General features: G+C 37.3%; 1 protein-coding gene across 1 annotated transcript in view; it reads right to left on the bottom strand.

Moving 5' to 3' along the window:
- The window catches only part of LOC139742980 (unconventional myosin-XVI-like), a 215,402-nt gene that overhangs the window by 186,477 nt on the left and 10,189 nt on the right, over window positions 1–18,736 (bottom strand). The window contains exons 4-5 of the mRNA XM_071653486.1: window positions 6,837–6,907; window positions 4,027–4,170 (exon numbers count right to left, since the gene is read on the bottom strand). Of these exons, the coding sequence (XP_071509587.1) occupies window positions 4,027–4,170; window positions 6,837–6,907 (215 nt within the window). The remainder of the gene's footprint in view (window positions 1–4,026; window positions 4,171–6,836; window positions 6,908–18,736) is intronic.

Consider the following 18,736-nt stretch of genomic DNA (forward strand, 5'->3'; position numbering starts at 1 on the left):
CATAGCTCCCATATCAACACATGATCAAACTCTTCTTTGAGTAAATCTATCCATAGCTGCCATATCCAAATGTCTTCCTAGAAGAAAACCTTCATTGTGCATCATGATAACATGCTCACTGTGTTTGTTCAATATTTCCAGGTAGAAAGTGAATGGTTTCAAGGGATGGTATAGTTTTGGTTGAGATGGGGGATTCAGGTTTTAACTTTCTGCAAGATGATTGGTAACCACTTATGAAAAATATTAAAGAGCATACAATTTCTTAGAGGAATTCAAAGTTTATTTGATGAAAATTGATTTTCCAATGGCTGATATCAAAAAACAAAGTAAAACAAAGTGGTCCCAATAAAAGCTGGGCCCCACCTTTTATTAGTATCTTTTTCTTTTTGGATACGGCTTAGTATGTCTTTTGTTCTTTTTGTAATACAGTGTTCTAGCATTTTGTACTGCACTAATGTAACTATTTTCAGCTGTAAATCTTAGGATCAGCCCTAGAAAGACCAACGGTCTATGTTGATCTCACCACATACTGAAATAATTGTCTTCACATTGTATTTTGTCTCTTGTCAAAATGTTATCGTACATTTTTCCTATATTGCTCCAATGTTCTATGTATAGTTTTTATATTCTTTGTATATACTTTTTATCAGTTGTGCAAACAAAATGAAATGAAATGAAATGAAATACACAACACATCCTAGTTTGAGACAAAAAAATAATTGCACAGTGATATCATTTGGTGTGTGGAGCAAATACTGTTTTTAGATTGATTGCATTATGAGTGGCAATTACTAATACATATGCCAATGAAGGATGTTTGCACATTCTATTTTTTACTGCAAACTAGATCAGATGAATTGCTATGTCACAGGCCATTATGGAATGTCACAATTGTGGTGACATTGTGAATTTGAGGTATGACTTTCAAGCAGTCACTGCTTTATTGAAAAAAGGAATTGAAAAGTTGCTCCATGCAAGTATAGATTGTGTGTTTCCTGTATTACGACAGCAAAGAAAATAGCACGCCAGAAAGGAAACCTGCTCTGTAATGGAGATCTCAAGCTAACAAGTCATCCAGGCATCCAGTAAGTGGTTAATCAGGCTTCTAAGTATCCCCAAGGTCTTACGACTCCTTTCTCGTGTTTGTATAACGCGATGGTAATGCCCTGCACCCCTTATTTCGTTAAGGCGAACGAACGTCTCGCGCAGCTCGCAATCCCACGCGGTGCTTTCGCTTGCCTCTTTCGTCACAAGCTTAACGTGATAATGCACTTTGCTACGTCAAATGGCAAAAACACATGACTTTCTGAATACCTGAAACCAAGTTGCATTAAAGCCCCAGTGTCGTATTGGTGCAAATGGATTATTCTGGGGAAAAAAAGGGGGACAGGATTGTGCCCCAGCCCAATACCTGCAACATAAATTCTGATCATAATGTCCATATGAATAATTTACTGATGATAACTTTCTGAACAGATTTAGCTGTTGGGACAGTAGTGTCACAATAACAAATATTAGCCTTTTATTGTAAGCTCATAGAAGACATAAGGAAATTTGCAGTACATTTTTTCTGAATGATTTCCTAAAAAAGATATACATGAAATCTAAGGTGCAACTTTAACTTTCGCTCATTCCATTGGGAATGTTCACCCAATGTTAGATCTTCCTGAAGTGTTTTCAGCATGATATGATCAAGTTGTATGAAATTACATTGATTAGTTTTCCCACAAAATTTGAATCTGCACAGTATGTATTATCAATCCTGTTCATCAAGAAAGGTTTATAGTTCAGTGACAACTACAAAGTATGATGCCAGTATCATTATCTCAAATAAAACCATGCAAAATAAGTCATAATATCAGCTCTTAGATGACTAACTTACAGTGCATTTATTTACAAAGCTAAATGGAAGGGGAATGACAGCTTGCACAGACAGGATTTGATAACTATAAATGAATTGAGGGTTGTTTTTTCTGGCTTATATCTTAAAAAAGTACTAAATCCAAACAGGAAAGGTTGAGAAAAGGAGACCGGAATTTGCTTGGTGCTCTCGATAAGAAGTAGGGAAAGAAAATTTATCTTCATAAGTTGCAGGATTTCAATTGCAATGCTATGAAATAGCAATATCAATTAGTATATCAATTTCTGTGAAAATTGGAGAAAAGCCTGGCAAAATAACACTGGCACAGTGTATTTGTGGAGTTCATGTAGCTTGAAGGCATGATCAAACACAAGTTGGTACACGTCACTCAAAATCTCATTAAGTCTGCAAATGCGGATCATCATCTAAGTGCTGACTGATGCAATCTAGTTTCTTTCGACACAGGGTTTGAATCATATGAACCTGCCACCAAATTACACTTTCATTTATCTTCACTCATTCGTGGCATTGTGTAACCAATACTCTTCAATCTACAGAGAGCCCCCGGACCAATTTGAAGTAGTCATCGGCACTTAACGAGGAGGACGCGGTGGACCTGACAGCCAAACTCACTCATTAGCAAACAGCAGTCCCGTCTGAGTAGACAATTAAGTAATTGGTGAAAACGGAGCACACCACTGGGTTGGCACGGTTACGGCATTAATGGCAGTCTAATTCCATCTCCCAAGAGGTCAGAAGTAGTCCGCGCCTGCAGGACTTCCTTTTTAAATTTGCATGCTTAATTGATGCTGGTACTCTTTGAGTTTTGGGAGTTTTTTCTCCAAGAGTGTGAAAATATGCCCAAATAGGGGGAACTAGCAAGAGAAATTGTTCTAAAGACTGTAGGATTACGAGTGTCCATTGTGTTCACATGAAATAGATTGTACATGTAAACGGTGGAGCAAGAATCCATGAGGGTGTAAAGTGTAGACTCATACACAGCATACGTTGTACAAGGTTATAAAACAAATAATCCACTCTTATTTCACCAGCCTGCTTGTAGAATTTTATAATGTCCCTTGCTCCATAATTAAGCTATGTCTTCATTAAAACTTTTTGGAGGATTAGAGGAAAAGCAACACATAACTTGGAAGGGTAGAACTAAAAGGAGTTAAAGTATTCAAAATAATGAATGAATGGTATGTACAATTGCAGGGTAATTTTGTTTTCTTTCATAAAAAGGGGTACATGTGTAACAACTTTACAATAATCTTTAGTTAGAATTACTTCTTAGCAGAGGATCTGTATTGTTACACAAATATACATGAATGGACACACTACATTCCTTTTTCTTTTATGCATGTGTTCCAACACCATGGCAAGCCAAATATGACTTTGCTGAAAATACTCAGGATAACATCTTAGTCAAAGGCAAAGAAAATCCTAAAGTAATACAAGATACTTTGTGCACTACAACCAAAGTTACCCAAGGTAGTACAAAGCAGTTATCTTACATCATGACCACTGAGATGATTTCAGTTAACTCTTTATGTGCCACGTTCGCACGTCCAACTCAGTCGACGGCGTGCCAACTTCGCATATTCTGCTCAAACCTACAAACCCGCCCAAGCCGATCGATAAATTGCCAAATGCCGCAGTACAATGAAAGCTTTTCTCGCGCTTCCGTTCGTCTCACATATAGCTTGCATTTTTATGTGGTGATTGACTATCAAGCGGTGTTCCCTAATAGATTTGCGTGTAAATTCTAACTTTCTGTCACTGTTTTGGGATGTGTGCAAAATTTATGCCTTTACAGTAATGTTGCTACTAGTCATTTCAAACAAAAATAATCATCGATTTATCAAACAATTTTCATCAAAGCAAAGCTTCGCATTTTCTCTACAACTTTGCTCACTACCTGTCCAGCTTAACAGAAATCTAAATAGAAGTTTATTACATAGATTGGAAAACAGAATGTTTTCTCAAAGCATTACTATGTTGGTGTCTCAGAATATTGTGGCACACAGGCGGTTTCCACCATGGCACATAAAGAGTTAACTGAACTGCAGAAACAACAACATGACATTTCACACACACTGCAACAAAATATAATTGGCAAACAGGTGAAATGATGTGATTTGATATCATGATATGATGCCACTCACATTCAACAGCAGCTGAACAATCTCGGTGGAGTCACAGGCACAAGCCGAGTGGAGCGGGGTCCACAGGTCGTCATCCTTTCTGTTGGTGTCCGCACCTCGCTGCACCAGTATCTCGGCAACGGAGAGGTTGTCGTCCATGCAGCACTGCATCAAGGAGCAAAGACACATTAAGGATGACCTTCACGACTCAACAAAGATTTTTTTTCTTTTTCTTTTTTTTACAGTTCTGTAGGTACAGTTTGCACATCTTTGGAAGAAAACATGAATTCTTGACATGAGGCCATAGTTTTTAAGCCAGCAAGATTGAGCCTTATTCAGGTTCAAGTGCTGTGATTTAATAATTCCGTGTGAATAACAAGTTAGCCAAAAAACATGTCTCTCATTTTTTTAAATTCAAACCACAAAGATTTGTAGCAAATAAAAGATAATCTTATTTCTTAAGATAGCACTAAGGACATATACATTATACATTATACATACATACATACATGTACTTACATAATACTCAGTTTATATATGCATGAATGGACATACACACTTACCACACCCACAGACATTTATGTGTACAATCATAAGCATTAAAACGCTGCAGAATAAATCTTCTGCGTGCATGAAACATGATTTTCACCACTTTCATAAGGAAGTTCTTGTTCATTACAGCTGACATCTCCATCTATGAAAATTCTCTGAATTGGTCTTTCGTTTCACTGAAACTTTTTTACATTTATATTGCAAATCTAATCAAGAGCGTGAGTCATACCCTCAAATACCATGATTACGAGCTCAAACAACTTGTTGCCTCTGTCAATCTGCATTTTAAGTGTTAGCTCTATTCATTCACACAACTCTTTTGTGTTATTGTTTCAAGATGTATAGGCCATCATGAATCTAATACTGAACATGAGTTGCTCTCCTTCGCATTACAATGTTCATGACCTCAAGCAATGACTGTTTTTTTTTTTTTTTCATCATATATTTCTGATGTCTGATTCATTTGTAATACTTCTTCACATGGGTCTTTCATAAGTCATTCAAAACAACTGCTCTTCAAAAATGCTAACATCTAGAGTCAGTTCTTCCCTTCAAAATAGCAATGGCTCAGAACTGAAGTTCCATCAACATATTTCTCCTTGAATTAGTTTTCACTGAATTATATTCTACCTGTCTGTCTTACTCTTCCAATAAAACATACAGATATAAAAATCACTCATCTTTTCACTTGCTGCATTACTAAAAGGCATTGCTTCATAAGTCGCTGGACACTGATATCCATCGTGCAACTCTTATACAGGAAAATTCCGTTCAAATTTTGTTAATTTCTTATTTTCTGATTTGTTGTGTTAGAAAAGAAGATCATGTGCAACCTGTCGCAATGGTTTTGAATACATAAATGTATTCTGCCTTTTAATATCTTACTGAAACTATTTCAGTTTGTGTGCAGGGAAATTCATCCTAAATATACAGGTAAATTCAGTGACTGCAGAAGCATCAGTGAAGACATCAGTGCTTACTGTAAAACAAGGAATGTTCGCGTGCATTTTAATTTCGCGAATTCCGCGAGCGCGAAGATTTGCGAAATTAAAATGCACGCGAAAGTTCTTGTCTACACTATAAGCATTGAATGCCAGTGGCAGTTCGCGAAAATTTCATGCCGCAAAAAAGGCCGTCGGCTCAAATTCACGAAAAATTCATGCCACGAATATATCATGTTTTACAGTATTTATGTATGTGTGTGTGAATCTACACAGGTCTTTATTCTTCCGAAAAAGAGAAGATAACAAGTTGCTGTGATAACAGTAATCAATTTTGGATGTGTGGGGAAAGCTGACATGTAACTACCCAATGTAAAGAATGTGATAACTGCACAATCAGAGGTATACAGTTGGTATACTGTTTGTACTCATGCATAATAACATTACATCCTTGGTTTCCACTACACGACTAATCTTCTCTCGATGTGTTTCCCCACCCCCCCCCCCATCTTTTCTCTCTTCATCACGGCAGAGAAACCTGGCAGGTTGCCATGGCAACAAAAGAAAGAAATGAGGTACTTTGCCGAGTTGTACTAAAAATCAATAATGCTCCAAAGAAGGTCGTTTTCTCTATTTCTTTCTCTTCCACCAAGAACATGAATTAAGCCGCATTGCAACGCAAAGAAATTGAAGGGCATCTTGGCTAAAGCTGTTCAAGAGAATTACACATGCAATATGCATGATTGTTTTGCTGGAGATGGACTTGTAGAAAAAACACTGAAAACCAGACAATGCTTACAAAAGCGATGGACTCTGCAATTTGCATTAGATTGAAGACATCTTGTGTATCAATTATATGTTATACCTGCATGTCAGTCATATCATGGATGGCATGTTCACATGTGCTTATGGACATTTTTGCTGTTTTCTGCTGATGTAAGTTTTAATCAATGAATTGACACATAGTCATTGGTACTGGCAAAACTTACATATATGTACCCTTCTACTGGATTTGGTTGTTAGTTGTACCCCGGGTAAAACTGACCATGGTACACTGAACAAACACATGCAAGAAAAGTTACATTTTTGCCATAAATTGGGTAATAACTGCTTACATGAAAACTTAGTGAAGATTTGAAAAATAGGCCACCCTTATTTAAAAAGATACAATAAAATGATTTGTCACATTCTTTTTCTCACAGATCATAGAGATGGCGTAGTTAAATTTTTTGAAATATAGATAGTAGTGAAATATATTTCCAAACTTTCCCTCTCACGGCACTTTGATTCAAAGAGTGACTTATACCATGAAACTGAATCAATCACACGTGAACTTACCTGATGCAAGAGGGTGACTCCATTTTCAGAAGATGTATTTGGGTCACCATTTTGGTCGAGAAGAGTGAGAACTGTGTACAAAGAAAAATTGAATGATCATACAATTGAAATTCATGCTGTTTTTAAGAAGATTGCAACACAATTAGATCTGAATGAAACTGATGAAGTCATGTACATCCCAGTCTTGATTAATCACTGCATTTTGTACCCTTTTTTTTGGAATACTGTAAAATTCATTAATCTGCATGCCTTTTATGGCTTGAAATCATATTTGTAACATTTCTGTAATCATTTCTGTAATGTTTCTCGATGCAAAAAAAGCGTCTACGAAATGTGAAGAAACAGATTTAGCTTCTTCATAAGTCCAACACTAAGGACAGTAATTGCAATTTGCTTTCCTGATTAAAAATTGGCATGATACACACTGTAACTTTTTAAACAATTTAGCATCAAGTATACTACACATAACCACTTATCAATATAGACTGTAAAATCATGATAGTCCTATTAACAAACATGTATATTTTCCAAATTGTTGTATTTTCAAATTGTAAATTCATTAAACCATGGAAGGGAATTGGAGCTCTTGGCTACATCTTGATCATAAATAAAACAGAAATGCATCTGCTGAAACTGCCGCCATACCATTATTGGTAATCATCTACCAATATTCAGTTCAATTCAAATCAAATTTAGCTTAATTTTTCAACAAAACATAACATAAACTTCACTTTTTTGTATGTGACAAAAGAATTATGTCAGTGACACTTTGTAATACAGAAAGAGTTTGCAAAATGACAGTAAAACATTCTAATATATCATTATAGTAAAGAAACATTGTAAAAAATCAACGAGGAGAATAGTTATAAATGCATAGTGTGAAAAATGGAAAATCTGGAAAAATATTGATGCAAAACAGAACATCAAAGCAAAACACAAACAAAAACAAATAATTAGGCATGCAATTATTCTGAGAAATTCATGATTAATGCACTCACATGTTGGCATTATCAATTAACCCATTGAGGACAGGTTGATTTTGCTCTAACACACATTTCCATAGACACCTGCTCGAGTATACTAGTCCTCAATGGGTTAACATGTACATTCAGATTTGGTGTTAAGCCCATTCATCCATCCATTAGTAGATGAAGTCAAATAAGCAATCATTCATGCATTCATTCATTCATTTATTCATTCATTCATTCATTTCATCCATTTAATTTTCACTTGAAAAATAATTTGATCAATCAGACTCAGCATTGGAGCCATGCAGTGATACATCAATCCATCAATCACTTTCTTACTAAATTCTTCCACTGGTTGATAAACCAATTTGTTGAGCAGACAGTCATTCATTTATTCCATCCATCCATCAATCAATCAATCAATCATCAATCAGTCAGTCAGTCAATCAATCAATCAATCAATCAATCAATCAATCAACCAATGATTAATCAATTAATAATCTAATCTGCCTGCCATTCATTCAATCAGGTAATCAATAATCAATCAAGTAAGTGATTACTCAACCATTATCATGTTCTATACATCAATAAGGAATAAATCAAATTCATGATAATTTACCAATCAATACAATCTGTATGTTGATCAATTAGATGACAGTAGTGATCCATTTACTTTTCTGGCTGTCAGGCTAGATATTCAAGTGTATTTCTCACATTACTAGTATCTCTTCTCACCTGCATTGAAGACAACAGCAACAACATCAACAACTCACCAACTGATGTAGAATGATCCTTAGACTCCACAGAACAGTCCACTGTGATGTGGTGGGACCGGTTTGCATTGCTAGCCTTACAGGAACAATTCATGGTCCCCAGTGGGATATCTTGTAAGAGTCTGTCACAGACAACTAATCATGACCACTTTTTAAAAAACACTCCACCGGTTGCTGTTCTTCTCAAACTCCATATTCGCAGGAAATATTCCTGTCATCACAGAAATGTGAACTTTCTAGTCTGTTTCTTGTATTGCAGTGAATAAATGCCATGGCAATTTCAGAAACGAATACCAAGTCTTCAACAGCTACAGCCAGTAGGTTCACTTAGGTAGGCAACACGTATTCCATATTGATTAATAGTTTGCTGTTCTCAATCTGTGAGCAGGTACAATACTGGTGTGCATTTGCTAGCAAGCTGGCAAGTTTTTGCAAAACAGGAACATCGATCGATCAGTACGCACTCAAAACTTGTGGAATTCTGCCTCTGTCCCTGTGATATTTGCAATTAGTTCACTGTAGTCTCTCGCATCTCTGCACTTTCTCCCAACCAACCTGTTATCACACTCCACTGCTTCGATCATCAATTCTCGAAGACCGCCTACGAACAGTGCTCCTGGAAGAAAAGAAGACTTGATGTGAAAGCCACTCGAGACGTCACGAAGGCCTTTGAAACACTGCCATGCATAACGCAAAGGTCACTCATTTTTCCGTGGGGAAAAAGATCGAATGACATTACGGTCAGAAGTGCGGTTCCCGGTATAAATCCCAGAAAGAGGTCATTCCCATAGGGGATGAAATTGTGTAATTTTGGTGAATATTGGTTAAATTTCTTTGGACTGTCTGGTGTGTTTCTTCCACAGGAAGTCACAGCTTCTCAGACACCATCAATAAGAAACTAGAAAGCATAGTGCCACATTGCACAGGGGTTGTTGAATGGGGGGGGGGGGTAGATGTAGCATTGTAGTAAGGGCAATGGACATGCTCCCAAAAAAAGCCTCCCCTCTAAGAAAAAGACAAAGGCAAACAATCAGAAACACTTAGACAAACAAGAAGTTATTACTTCTACAAATTTAGAGACAAATTGGTAACTCTTTACACGGAGTATGTGTTGAGCAGCTTTGCTTTTAATTTTGCAGACAAATATGGATAAATTTTCTTTTTTTTCAATGAAAACATTTCTTCAGACCAGTTCCTAGTATATTATAACAGTAATATGTTTTTGTGTTTCCTCCTCAGTGGATACATTTTTGTCTTTGGTTATTGAAAATATTTGAGAACCATGAAAATGTGAAATTTTGCGTTCAAAACAAATTGAGAGCTGTTCAACACCTTGAATGAGTTGCCAATTTGTCTAACTCTCTGACCTTTAACAATTCATATCTTATTTCTAGGTGTTTAATATTTGTTTCCCAAATATTCTTTTCTGATTTACTTTTTTTTTTGTATCACACAAAGCAAAATTATATCAGGATGGTATTTCCCTTTACCACAGACACTGAATTCAAAGAAGTCACCAGTGGTAACGACAGTTGTAAGGCAAAATGGTATTGATTTGCGCTCTCCTAATTGGCATGCTTGAATCAGCAAGTCCCTCTTTGGTTTCTGCTTGATTAAAGAAGCCAAACCTTGGCTGAAAATGTTTGAGAGAAGGCACACAGAGAATAAAAAAAGACAACAAAACAATGAAAATATGACGCCATTTGTAGAAGATGAATATCAGCAAGTTGATGATGAATATTAGAATTAGAATTATACCACTTTTACAGATACAAGGCTTCACACTGGAGAACATGTATGGTTTCTAAAAGGACATCAGCTTTAGATATTAACCTCCTGAACCACTGCCACTGGAGCAATACTGTGAAGAGAAGATGGAATTTCAATAAAAGGCTGGAGAAAGAGAATCTATACGCAGAGACGAAAATGCCACTGCACATCTGGGAGGTTACATCCAACAAAAGGTATCGAGTCATTGGAAGAAGATGACCATCGACAAGTTAATGGAAACTCACATTATACCAGTTTCACAGGTGGAATATCTCGTGTGATCTTTCCTCCCATAGGAAAAAAAAAGATGTACTGGTCTTGCTCTGGTCAGATGCATTTCTCCTGCTACTTCACTTAAGGCATTCTGCATTGGACAGAAAATGATGCAAGCGGCAATGGTGCTGAGCAAATTTACATATCTGCAGGGAGTGGTAATATTCTGGAAGAAAAAAATCCACAAGGATATATTTCTTGGGATGAACAGACATCACAGGATTAATTGAGAAATATTACGTGGTAACCACGGTTGCAATTCTTCGTAGATAGACATACAAGCAGCGGACACTACTAATTAGCACAAAAGATTCTCGACAGGAGGATTAAAGTCTGGAAGACCGATAACTCCCCAAAGTACCGGCGCAAGGTCGACGCTGTAGTCTGCACAAACTGGTCCCTTTCTGCTCTCCGATGGACACGGCATGTAGCGATACTGCCTGCTGCGAGCTAGACTAGACACATCTACAAGTTGACCCAAAACATATGTAGGGAAGATAAATAGCAGTGATGTCAGCACCAAGAATTACATGAGAAGTCTGCTGGAATGATTCTTGCATACTGCATGAAGTGAAAGTCTCTCTTGGTTCCCTGGCTACCAGAGACAAGTGCTTAGCAACCAAGCTCACCCACGGAGGAGACGGTGTGATGCAAAACCTGGAGAAGTAATTAGTCGGTGTCGTAGGCTTTCTTGGCCATACATCAAGATGGGAAGATAAACTTTCTTTCAGATGACACAAGAAAGGAGAGAAAATTGCTCTCACCCCCCATGCCTCAGCCCTAGTGTCTCCGGGAAAATGTATTTCACTTGAGCATATTTTTCAAAGACGCCGCCAACAAAAAGAACAGAACAAAGAAAAAATGTGTCCTGGCTTCTGACATCAAGGTTTTTGTGCTCTCCCTACAGGCAAATCATAAGTGATTAAAGCAAATCACATTTTCTCTTTACACTCAGAAAACAACTAACCATGTGACTATCATATCAATCCCAAGACAAATAAAATGTCTTGCTCTTTAAAAAGAGGAGTTATAATACTTATATATTTGTAAAAACGATTGTGGTAAAGTTTGTGGTACTCCTTGCACTGCCCAAAAATATGATGTGACAGTTTTGTGGATTTTTTACGCTGACACCTTTCTTGAATATTCAAAGTATATATAACTAATCTTTAAACCCAGACAGTTTAAAAGTTACTGGTTCAGCATTTCACAAAGAAAAAGAATATCATCTCATTCAATCATCTTTTCCGCCAGATAGCATAATAAGGCATGTTGTGTTATGGGGAATTTCATCGAAGCAACTCAAGAAGGCATCTGTAGTTTCGATCTATTTTCACATTATAAACTTGATGTGAAGAGTGGAGACAGAATTGCTGACACCATCGTCTGACAAATTGATATTTTGCATCATCTGAATTTATAGGAGTAAAATAAGAGAGAGAAAAAAAAAAATCGAGAGATAAAAGGAGAGTGTGTAATATTATGTGCATGCATTGCATGTGATCGGTTCTGTGACATCTCTGCAGAATGCTGTTTTCTCCATAAGACAGCCAGAGACTGCGGGTAAAACGATTTATGAGCAAAGGTATCGAAAGACCAAAGTGGAGCACGGCTTTTTGGAAGTCATGTGACTCGGTAAAAACAAAACAACAAAAGTGTATAGAGGAAATGTATAATCATAAAAATGTTGTGGGATTCACTGTACACAGGTACAAGTGGTTTGAAGGCAGAACTCTTTGTATGCGATGGGTAAGGCCATTTTGGACTATGAATCGAGGTTGGATAATGGTAGCTTGTGCTTGATGAATACACTTGGAGGGAAAACACACAACTTTCACTGAATAGTTCTACTATCACATGATATAGCTGCTTCCTGCACTTTGAATGAATGTGGGCAATTTTCTGGAATAGGCAATTTGGGTCAGCAGTTTGTGCATCTTTGAATCACAGTTCATCATGGACAAGATGTTCACTTCTACTCAGGTAAACTAATGTACATTTGTCATTTATGATCAAACAAACATATACAAGCCATAACTGGTATCATTCTGTGAACAGTCACATATTGTACAGACAATATTACGTAGCATGATTGCAATTTTTGTTTTGTTTTGTTTTTGGAACTCATCATTGCTGAATAAACTAGGGTATTTGAATGATTGCTTGGGACACTGCCAATGATCCCTTGTTATAGATACAAAACAAAGGCACAAATTGATGAGATGACTTCAATTATACAAAAAAAGAGAGAAAAAAAATGCAACACATTTCATATTCTTTCAAAGTTACGTTACCTAATATTTACCAAAAGAGGAAAATGGCACAGCTTCTAAACCAATCAGAGTCACTTTAACATCCCAATGATGGGGAAGAAAAAGGAGCAAAAATGTCACACGAACTTCTGGGAAAATTCTTTTATGAAGTAAAAAGATGAACGTTACCAGGGAGACGGAAACAGAGGCCAGGCAAGTATTAATTGATTAGCCTACCTGATGGGCTGTGACAAGCATTAGTCATCTTGGAAGAGAAAGAGCTCGCATATTACTGTTAAAGTTAAAGGGATGATATAGTTTTGGTTGACATGGGGATTCAGGCTTTTTTTTTTTTGTTAGATGATTAGAAATTACACCATGAAATATCTGTCTGAGTATACAATTTTAAGAGGAAATAATGGTTTATTTGATGAAAATCAGTTTTGAAACAGCTGAGATATTCAAGAACAAAGTAAAACAAATTGGTCCTGATAAAAGGTGGGTACCAGATCTTTCATTAGGATTGCTTGGTCTTTGAATACATCTCAGCCATTTCAAAACTGATTTTCATCACACAAACTTTTAATTCCTCTTAGAATTGTATATTCTTTGATATTTCATTTAAGGGGCTTCTAATTATCTTGCATAAAGTGAAAACTTGAATCCCCATCTCAACCAAAACTATGCCATCCCTTTAACTTGCTCAAGTACTGTGTAACCTGCTTCCTGAGCTGCTCGTCCTGGGATGCTTAAAGATCATCCCCACCTATCCTTTATCCTACCACCAATAATACCCCCCCCCCTTCCTCAAATAAAAACTAATAAAGATATATAAAGGGCTCCTCTAGAAGAATGAGATCATCAGCTGTTTGTTGAGCAATTCCTTATCTTGATAAAATTCATAAACATAAATGTCAGGGCCACTCTAAAAATTATTTTTCCAAACTCTTCGTCCCACCTACAGTTATTCCTTCGACTGAAAAGGGAGAGACAAGTAGAAAAAGAAAACTCAGAACCCTTTGTCAAAGTTATCAGCTATTTAACAATGCAGTTGTTCAATGTTATATCCCATTAATACAGTTATAATAAATGATTTTAAATTCATCAAAAAAGAAACAGACAAACACCATTTAAAGAGAGTCATGATGACATAAGTTTTCAGGCAAATGGACTTTTTCAACTCACTTTTTTTCACTCATTTATCTTTTGTATTGATTTTAGGGGTGGTGTCTGTTACTCTGAAGGCTCCATAATCCAAAAGTGAAATAAGATTCATTATTTTAAAGGTTTGTTATTCTGAAATGCAGTGAAGTGCACACCTATATAACTTTTTTTTTTTAATCGGTAAAGATTGTTCTGGGCTATACAATGAAAATTTGATATGTTTCTTTATCGAGTCTTGATACTATAAACATTTTGTGTCTGAATGGGGGGAAGTCTACTTTCGTAGAGTGGTGTTTTACTTTGATAGGGTCATGACAGATGACTTGGTGGATGAACCCAGGGATATACTAAGTACCTCTGACCTTGATCATAGGGGGGAAGTAGTATCTCCATTCCTAACAGTAATCGTGTCATGGCACTCAAATTACAAACTTTCTCAAACGAGAAATATCCCGTCATCAACGGTGTTTGAAATTGGGTCAGGTCTCCTCGTGGAAAATTGATCGTTTCCTCGCTTTTGTTTCGACAAAAATATTCCCGTGGAGAAAACTAGGAGGTAGCGGTATTGGAAGTGAGAATTAGTGTACACTGAGATGAACTCTGTGAAACGACCTGAAGCAACAGATCAATCTTGAAGGAGTGTAATCAGACAAATGTACAGAAATATTTGAATACCAGCAACAAAAACTCATACATTCACATAGACATGAGTCACTGTGACATTTTTTACCTTCTCCTCGTAAAGGCAAAAGTTATCAATTTCAGTAAACCTAAAGATGCATTTCCTAAAGCTGTTAAACAGTAAAATTATTGTAAAGTACATAGATACCATGATCTCATCATTTAAAAAAAAAGAATTGATTCCTTCACACAAACTTACATGTTAACATGAACATTTTATAGTCCATGTGTCCCAAATGAATAATAATTTGTACACAAGCAGCATTACATTCATGTGATCAAACTGGTTGATATGCTATCCCAATTAGAAACCATGCAAAAAGAAATATCAAACACAATGTGACACCTATTTCTACTACAATCAAAATTGTGTATCTGTTGCATTAGTTTCAAGAGTTCCATCTACACATTTTTCTCTTTGTTATGATTTTTCATATAGATAAATGCTTGAGGCAGTGAAAAAACGAAGTCGAAATAAACTTTTGAAACAAACATATGAAAATGAATGAATCTCCCACATCTAAAAGACAAAGGACATTCATGCAATTAGACTTTATACCTCAATGAGATTTTCAGCAGAAGAAATATGATCAAATTCATGATTCTTGCTGTGGGTGCCTATTGTCAAACTACTCGATAAAATGCATAAACCGCGCAAACTTAGTTATATATTTAGTATTGCAGGCATTAGTTCATCTCATGAATATTCATCAATCAACCACTAGCAGCTGCCTTCAAAGGATATCCAGATTCTAGCAGCAGGATGATCCTTTTTTTTTCTCCCCTACCTTCCAAATCCCAAACCTCCGCTTCAAACACTCCCACTGCAAAGCCCAAACCTTAAACCCACATCAATCTAATTTCAATCATCGCTAGAGAGATGGCAAATGTATGGCAAGCCTCCAAGGTCAAGAAAGTTTTTTCTCTGCGGTAAACAGAAAAGTAGAGATATGCAAAGATAAGCAGGACAATAGAGTCTGAAATTCAAATTTATAATCCTTCATCCAGGAACAACAATAGGAACAGGCACTGTACTCCAGTGGCTGCAATTTAATGCAAATGGCACTAAATCTACATTTCAGGACAGCAAGACTTGATGTGATCATAACCGGATATCATAATCCTCTTAAAGCTGATCACCTTTAACAAGTAGTGTTCGCACCTTGACATCAACCAGAAATTTGGCAAGTTTTCCAAAGTGTCGCTCACGGCAAGGACATATCCTCCAAAAATGTTACCACTGCCTAGGATTCAGTATGGCTCCTCACTCATACACACATACACACACACAAATTGCTTCCGTGCCCGGGTGGGGTCAATGCTCGTCACAGAAATGTTCCAAATAGGAATCCATGTCTTTCTTCGTTTACAGATACGATGGAGCAGACACAAATTGTAGCAAATCGAATTGACTTTTATGTTTTTATGTTAGAGGTGGGCCTGCCACGAGGAAAAGTCCCACAGTCCATATCCTGGATCAGATAGTCCCTACGGAAGATATCCCACCAAGAGTTTGCTCCGGGAAAAAGAAAAACTGTGGCATAATCTCACTGAGATACTCTTCCTCTCTACTCGAATTTGCACCTGCAGATTAGTCCTGAGCATGAGCTCACAGTTGGTTTTTTTTTCTTGCTTTTTTTTTTGAACGCCTTTTCACCGTCTTCCTCTTCACTACGATGATGCTCATGACATGACTTGGAGAAAGTTGTCTGAGAAAGTAGAAGGAGGAGAAAAAAAAAATGGAGGGAACAGAGGAAAGGGAGAAAATTGCTTTAGCTGCAGAGGGATGTCGCCCCCTTCCTGGTACAGTTAATGAGCAGCTACACTACAACCAGTCGCTAACTAGTTTCGCTTCCGTAAACACTCTCTGCACATAGCAGAGTGAAGAGATGAACGCAATGTAATGCAAACAGCTGATATAAAATCTTTGGCCCAGCCATACATGTGACCCGAAGCCACAGTTTTAACCTGCAGGTGATGAAACACTCTACGGCATTTGACAACTGCCTGGCTGTATGGCAAACCAGTCCTGACTTTGGTAAAAGGGTCTGAACGTGTGAGCCTAGTCATTAACTCTGCTGAATATGGGGAATGATTGAGAGGCTTGTCAACTTTCTCCTCCTAAGTGAGAGAATTTTGCAAGTGATGACATTAGCCACCCAGCAAACACTCACATCTGTACAGAGCATGTCGGGAACAAAAGAACAACACTAACAACAGCAACAACAACAGCAACAAAACAGGCAGGGGGGCGATCAGGTGATTAGCCTTCCTTCCAGACACCAGCTCGTCTATGTCCCACCTGTACCCAGTCTTGATTAACAACTAGCATGTCAGTTTGATAAGCGATGCAGATGCACATTCTGCCTTTTTCTCATACAACCCCTTGGAAGATATGTCAATAAAAGGCATAGTTACACAAGGGAAGAAAGTTGGAAGATATTGATTTGTTACATCAATGAAACTCACAGCCTCAGAGACAGGCTATCTGAATCACGCAAAAAGCATGCACCAGAGAACAATACAAAAGGCATTCCTCCATCACATGTTGACCTTTACATAACTTGTTGCCCTCATACTACCATACCTGTGGGGGAAGACAGAATGAATTGTTTGGGGAAAGAGTACATGGGTAACTTAACCCGTTGAGGACGAGTCACGAGTACACTCGAGCAAGCGTCTATGGGAAATGCGTGTTGAAGCAAAATCAGCCAGTCCTCATCGGGTTAAGCTCTGGTGGAATCAACAGTGCCTCTCTCCAAGCCATATTCACTGTAGTCAATGCTAGATGACAGTGCACCTATCCAGTCGAGCAGATGACCAAGACAGCACAATATGTCTCTACTGCACAGAAAGGAATGATGCATGAATGCAGAAAGAAGACAAAAAGACAGGACAGATAGATATATCACAAACTCTATCCTATAATACTGTTCTGTCTGCTGACTGTGCAAATAAAAAAAATCTAACAGTCACTTTTGCCATGGACTTCCCCAAAAAGCTATGTGGAAAGAACACTGCAAACACATATATAATTGTTCTGTCGTAACAAAAGAATCTGATGAATCTGATGAATCCACCAGAATGTGAAAATAAAACACTTTCATATCTGTTGAAGATATCACCTTTCAAAGACACAGTGATATCTTATATCAGCAGGATATAAATATGACTTGCAAAATACCAGTGAAAAACCAAATTGAGTAATATCGAAGCCAACACAGAACGAATAAAAAGAAGAAAGCTATGCAGCCAAAAAAAAACAAGAGGATGGAGAAAAAAAGAAGAAAACAAAACAGAGAGCACCATAAAAAAATATGACTGCACTGAGATACTGAAGTAAAAACACAGAGACTGCATAGTTAAAGTTTATGATTTGGGTGAATATTGCAGAAATAGAAAAGTGAGATGCTTAATGAGACAGATGGGCAATAGTTCTTTTCAATCAACTTTAGTTAAAAAGTTGCATTTAGAAGTGAATCTTGACGTGATAAATCAAAGAAAACTTTTAATGCAATTTTAAGGGACAATACACACAATAGGCTATGAAAGAGGGATTAAGATCATTTCTTCACGCCATATAACATATTTGTAAAAGCTAAAACTTTACTTCATAAAGCAAAAGTGCTTCATAAAGTTATCATTTTCCCTCCCTTTCCAGTATATGAACATCAGTCATGCTTCCTATCCTAACCCACTAAAGACTAGTCCCGAGTTTACTTGGGCAGCTGTCTATGAAAAACGTGTTATAGCAAGATCAGCTCGTCCTCAACAGGTTCATCTTTCCCTATTCATCTGTCTCTTCTCTAACACTGTCTCTCACTCCTCTTTCAACCCGGTCTCTTTCTACATCTTTCCCCCGTCTCTATCTCCTTTTCTCTCTCTCTCCCTCCCCTATTCTCCCCCTACCTGTCCCTTTCTCCCTCCATCTATAACTCTATTTAAACCTCCTTTTCTACCTCTACTTCACTCTCCCCTCTCTTTTTCCCTGTACCTATCTCTCCCTCCCTCTCTCCCTC

Source organism: Diadema antillarum, unplaced genomic scaffold (assembly GCF_040938485.1).
Source record: "Diadema antillarum isolate AM-2024a unplaced genomic scaffold, OU_Dant_1.0 seq00001041_RagTag, whole genome shotgun sequence".
Classification (NCBI taxonomy): Eukaryota; Metazoa; Echinodermata; class Echinoidea; order Diadematoida; family Diadematidae; genus Diadema; species Diadema antillarum.